The following is a 6,000-nucleotide window of genomic DNA, read 5'->3' as shown; positions in this document are numbered from 1 at the left end:
CTTGCATGATTTGTTCAATAAACAATTTGACTTCCCAAATGCCTTGCATTTTAAATGTGGGTTTCTCTTCTGTCTACCACGTGTTTGCTGATTAGGGACAGACTGGGTCTGGAGAAAAAGGGATTGTGGATCACACCACTTGTGGAAACAGATTTGTTTACCTTTGTTTCTGGTAGTTGAGGAAAAGGTTGACTGCATTTCTTGTTTTAATTCCTCATTGTTTGCATAGTCAACATACACACACTTACCCCACCAGACATGCCACCAGGGGTCTTTTCACAGTCTCCAAATTAAACGCAGTGTTATAGAGCCATGATTGGCTGGATCTCCCTTCCATATTGTGTAAGAGAACAGCAAACCGGGTTTAAAAAAACAAAACGGCTCAACGCGTCTCCCATGTGACCTACTGGTTGTGTCTGTGTAACAGATGCACAAATACACTTAACCCATTAACATATGAAAATTGCCAAGTTTTTTTTTGTCAGACCCCAGTAAGACTAGCTGTCACTAATGGGGATCCTAAAATATATATTCAACTACCTTAAGCATTTGAAAAGCTGAAATAAACTACAAAACACTTTTCTACCCAGGTCTGACCTCCACAGGACACTGGGTGTGAAATGCTTCCTTGCAAGCTCTTTCCTCAACAGTACAGAATCAATATACAGTGCCTTGTGAAAGTATTCGGCCCCCTTGAACTTTGCGACCTTTTGCCACATTTCAGGCTTCAAACAAAGATATAAAACTGTTTTTTTTTTGTTGTGAAGAATCAACAAGTGGGACACAATCATGAAGTGGAACGACATTTATTGGATATTTCAAACTTTTTTAACAAATCAAAAACTGACAAATTGGGCGTGCAAAATTATTCAGCCCCTTTACTTTCAGTGCAGCAAACTCTCTCCAGAAGTTCAGTGAGGATCTCTGAATGATCCAATGTTGACCTAAATGACTAATGATAAATACAATCTACCTGTGTGTAATCAAGTCTCCGTATAAATGCACCTGCACTGTGATGGTCTCAGAGGTCCGTTAAAAGCGCAGAGAGCATCATGAAGAACAAGGAACACACCAGGCAGGTCCGAGATACTGTTGTGAAGAAGTTTAAAGCCGGATTTGGATACAAAAAGATTTCCCAAGCTTTAAACATCCCAAGGAGCACTGTGCAAGCGATAATATTGAAATGGAAGGAGTATCTGGTCAGGTGCTCTGGTCAGATGAAACCAAAATTGAACTTTTTGGCAACAATGCAAAATGTTATGTTTGGCGTAAAAGCAACACAGCTGAACACACCATCCCCACTGTCAAACATGGTGGTGGCAGCATCATGGTTTGGGCCTGCTTTTCTTCAGCAGGGACAGGGAAGATGGTTAAAATTGATGGGAAGATGGATGGAGCCAAATACAGGACCATTCTGGAAGAACCTGATGGAGTCTGCAAAAGACCTGAGACTGGGACGGAGATTTGTCTTCCAACAAGACAATGATCCAAAACATAAAGCAAAATCTACAATGGAATGGTTCAAAAATAAACATATCCAGGTGTTAGAATGGCCAAGTCAAAGTCCAGACCTGAATCCAATCGAGAATCTGTGGAAAGAACTGAAAACTGCTGTTCACAAATGCTCTCCATCCAACCTCACTGAGCTCGAGCTGTTTTGCAAGGAGGAATGGGAAAAAATTTCAGTCTCTCCATGTGCAAAACTGATAGAGACATACCCCAAGCGACTTACAGCTGTAATCGCAGCAAAAGGTGGCGCTACAAAGTATTAACTTAAGGGGGCTGAATAATTTTGCACTCCCAATTTTTCAGTTTTTTGATTTGTTAAAAAAGTTTGAAATATCCAATAAATGTCGTTCCACTTCATGATTGTGTCTCACTTGTTGTTGATTCTTCACAAAAAAATACAGTTTTATATCTTTATGTTTGAAGCCTGAAATGTGGCAAAAGGTCGCAAAGTTCAAGGTGGCCGAATACTTTCGCAAGGCACTGTAAAAGCAGAGAGAGGACAAGGACATAGAGAGAGGGGAGTGACTGCAAATCATAGCACAGTCCATTTGTATGTTCCCATGGAAGGAAGCGTCTCCACTCAAATTAAATCTAGAATGTGCTTCCTATTTTGCAACAAAGCCTCCCTCACTCAAGCTGCCAAACAGCCATGAAAAACTGACTATCCACCAATCATCGACTTCGGTGATATTATTTACAAAATAGCCTCAGACAGCATCCAATTTGTTGAGAGTTTATCACAGTGCCATCCATTTTGTCACCAAAGCCCCATATACTTCCCACCACTGCGAACTGTACTCTCTCGTTGGATGGCCCTCGCTTCATACTCATCGCCAAACCCTCTGGCTCCAGGTCATCAAGTCGTTGCTAGGTAAAGCCCCGCCTTATCTCAGTTCACTGGTCACTATAGCAGCGCCCAACCGCAGCACGCGCTCCAGCAGGTATATTTCACTGGTAACCCCCAAAGCCAATTCCTCCTTTGGCCGCCTTTCATTGCAGTTCTCTGCTGCCAATGGCTGGAACGAACTGCAAAAATCACTGAAGCTGGAGACATAGCTCCCTCACTAACTTCAAGCACCAGCTGTCAGAGCAGCTCACAGATCATTGCACCTGTACATAGCCCATCTGTAAATAACCCATCCATCTACCTCATCCCCATACTGTATTCATTTATTTATTTTGCTTCTTTGCACACAAGTATTTCTACTTGCACATTCATCTTCTGCACATCTATCACTCTAGTGTTTAATTGCTATATCGTAATTACCTCGCCACTATGGCCTAATTTGTTGCCTTACCTCCCTTATCTTACCTCATTTGCACACACTGTAAATATATATTTATTTTTTTCTACTGTATTATTCTGTATGTTTGTTTATTCCATGTGTAACTCTGTGTTGTATGTGTCAAACTGCTTTGCTTTATCTTGGCCAGGTCGCAGTTTTAAATGAGATCTTGTTCTCAACTAGCCTACCTGGTTAAATAAAGGTTTAATTAAAAACAAAAAACAAAAACTAGCCTACTGATCTGACGGCACTTGTTATGTTAACAATAACACTGAAAATATCAAAAAAGTGTCTTCAACAGGGTGATTCTATACCATTTTACTGAGGCCAGTTCATGAAGGAAGGCTTGCTCATTAAAGTTTTTTAGCAAGCGTCTATGACAAATCTGGACAGGTTGTTTCACAGAGCAGCCATTACGAAAACGGTGATCACTAAGGTCATTACAGAAAACACCAGACTGATACCTATCAGGATTATTTGTGAGGGTGACATCGAGGAGAGTAGCCTTTTCTGGGTGTTTGGAGTCATACCTTGTGGTATTGCTGATAATCTGAGAAAGATGTAGGGAGTCCCATTGATTTAGGACTTGGTCAGGTGGTTTAAGCATGTCCCAGTTTAGGTCACCTAGCAGGACAAATTCCGACTTAGTGTAAGGGGCCATGAGAGAGTTTAGGGCAGGTAGATTACTGGCCCGTGTTGATGGAGGACGATAGCACCAAGCAAAAGTCAACAAAGTGCCGACACTGTTCGGAGGTGCTAAATACTAATTGGCAGGCAAACATTAGACAATCCTACCGGTGTGTCTGAGCTATAATGGATATTACCATATCTGTCCAAATATCTGTACATAACACTGCTCAAATGTGAGGTGCAGCAGAGGAGCTACAGGAGGATGGGCTTATTTTCATGGCCTTGAATGGAATTGATGGAACAGAGTTTCCAATATGTTTGATGTGTTTGACTCCGTTCCATGGATTCCATTCCAGCCATTACAATCAGCCTGTCCTCCTCTAGCTCCTCCCTCCAGCCTCCTCTGGTGTGGCATTTTGGAACATTCTGAATAGGCCAACCACCGTGTGCACATTCATGCACTTAAAATGTGAAGAAATAATAGTTTTTCAACATTTGGATTCTAACATTGTGATCTGTTCCATCAGCCTTATGAATTGATACAGCGTATACCTCCACTATACTACTTTGATACACATCAGTGGGGATTAAGAATTGAGTACACAAAATGTCCATTGAAAACAAAGTGGTACACCTGCGTATATCCTCCATTACACCACTAACTGTACGATTTGAGAAGGGCGCTCCTCCCTCACTGCTTTTGCCTTTTCACATCACCTTCTGTAGACCGGTGCACTGCAGTTCAGGTTAGTAGAACTCCCTCATAGGCTGCATTACAAAGGCATCCCAATTCTGATATTTTTTTTCACTAATTAGTCTTTTGACCAATCAGCTCTGAAAAAGATCTGATGTGAAAAGATCTGATGTGAAAAGATCTGATGTGATTGCTCAAAACACTAATACTTGGAAAAATGATTAGAATTGGGCTCCCTGTGTAACACAGCAATAGGTCAGTTTCTACAGCTAAAGTGAGGCAACGCAACAACCAATGGTTGCGTGCCACATCATCAACTGTGTCATCCACTGACATATGATGTGGTTAGTTGATACTTAAAATACCTATCAAGGCGATGTAAGATCTGGCAGACTTCAGCAACGTCTAAGCTTTGGAAAGGGCTGAAGTCTGTTTGGACACAATCACAAACTACCTCATAGTCTGTTTGTTTACACAGGCAGCCCAATTCTGACCTTTTGCCCCGCGTTGCTGGCAAAACGGCTGACCTGATTGGTGAAAAGACCAATTAGTTGGAAAAAGATCAGAATTTGGCAGCTACAGACGAATGAACATGTATGAAATGTAATATGCGTTCATCAATTGTCTGTTTTTTTGTAAATTGTTGAACTGAATTTGGTCTTTCTTTTGTCGTCCAATTCTCTCTCTGTTGTTCACCATAAGTCAACGGATGACTGCACTAATCGCATTTGGGAAATTGAACCAATGGAAATGAAGGTCATTGGCTGACAGCTGTACATAATTAGCCAGCCAGGTGAGAAGGGTCTGGGATTCCTTTATGAGGTGCAACCAAAACAGCTGTTTGACACAGCAACAGGGATATTCTGGCAGGCTGTCGAGAATTAGTTCTTGAATACTCTAGTGGTTTTGATCACTAATATGGCTTTAGGACTCTCTTTGAGGTTAGTTTTTCGATGCGGTCATCTGTTTGTTTACCTTGTCTTAAAGTGTTCTGGTTATTTATGTTTAACTGTCTGAATGTTTTGTAGTGTTTCTTGGATTTGTTGCCTGCTAATTGGAGGGATAAAGTGTTTTACACTTAAAGGTGCGTTTTGCTTTTCAATAAGGTCAGATCACAGGTCTAGTTCCGATCCAAATTAAGGCTGGCATTTTACCACAATGTTTTCTTTGTTCCCTAGGTAACGCTCATGGGCATCCTGCCTACACTGGACCTGAACCAACTGGATCCTATGCCCAAGCAAGTGTGGTGTCTGGTACAAATGCTAAAGTTACTGGCCACAATGCCACGTCAGCAGAAACTACTGGCCACAATGCCACGTCAGCAGAAGCTACTGGCCACGATGCCACGTCAGCAGAAGCTACTGGCCACGATGTCACGTCAGCAGAAGCTACTGGCCACGATGTCACGTCAGCAGAAGCTACTGGCCACGATGTCACGTCAGCAGAAGCTACTGGCCACGATGTCACGTCAGCAGAAGCGACTGGCCACGATGTCACGTCAAGTGTGAAGTCCAGCCCCGGCGCCTCAGCAGTAGCGACTGGCGCCGGCGCCTCAGCAGAAGCGACTGGCGCCGGCGCCTCAGCAGAAGCGACAGGACCGGGCGCCTCAGCAGAAGCGACAGGACCGGGCGCCTCAGCAGAAGCGACAGGACCGGGCGCCTCAGCAGAAGCGACAGGACCCGGCGCCTCAGCAGAAGCGACAGGACCCGGCGCCTCAGCAGAAGCGACAAGCCTTGAACAGACGGCCCGACCACTCAACTAGGGAGATCATAATTTGGTTTGGCCAACTCCTTGTCTTACCCCTGTTACTGTGCCTCTTGCAGAAAAGGGTAAAGGTAACTGAGGTGGGGAAATGGGCGAACTAATGCGGTCTTCTGCACA

The 6,000-nt window shown here is 43.4% G+C and overlaps 1 protein-coding gene across 1 annotated transcript; it reads left to right on the top strand.

The window, feature by feature from the left end:
* The first annotated feature begins 4,938 nt into the window (after window positions 1–4,938).
* LOC110522598 (uncharacterized) lies at window positions 4,939–5,982 on the top strand. The gene is made up of 3 exons (XM_036976303.2): window positions 4,939–5,060; window positions 5,148–5,203; window positions 5,298–5,982. The coding sequence occupies exons 1-3, from the start codon at window positions 5,038–5,040 to the stop codon at window positions 5,879–5,881; spliced, it is 663 nt and encodes a 220-aa protein (XP_036832198.2). The 5' UTR covers window positions 4,939–5,037; the 3' UTR covers window positions 5,882–5,982.
* The last annotated feature ends 18 nt before the right edge of the window (window positions 5,983–6,000 follow it).

This window comes from Oncorhynchus mykiss, chromosome 4, assembly GCF_057628025.1.
Source record: "Oncorhynchus mykiss isolate SJ-2025 chromosome 4, ASM5762802v1, whole genome shotgun sequence".
Lineage (NCBI taxonomy): Eukaryota > Metazoa > Chordata > Actinopteri > Salmoniformes > Salmonidae > Oncorhynchus > Oncorhynchus mykiss.
This window is presented reverse-complemented; position numbering and strand designations above follow the sequence as displayed.

Excerpts from the sequence above, each read along its gene's own strand:
- LOC110522598 (XM_036976303.2), top strand. The coding sequence starts at position 5,038 with ATGGCTTTAGGACTCTCTTTGAG. Across the intron at positions 5,061-5,147 it reads GCTTTAGGACTCTCTTTGAG|TGTTTCTTGGATTTGTTGCC; the intron begins GTTAGTTTTTCG and ends AATGTTTTGTAG. Across the intron at positions 5,204-5,297 it reads AAAGTGTTTTACACTTAAAG|GTAACGCTCATGGGCATCCT; the intron begins GTGCGTTTTGCT and ends TTTGTTCCCTAG.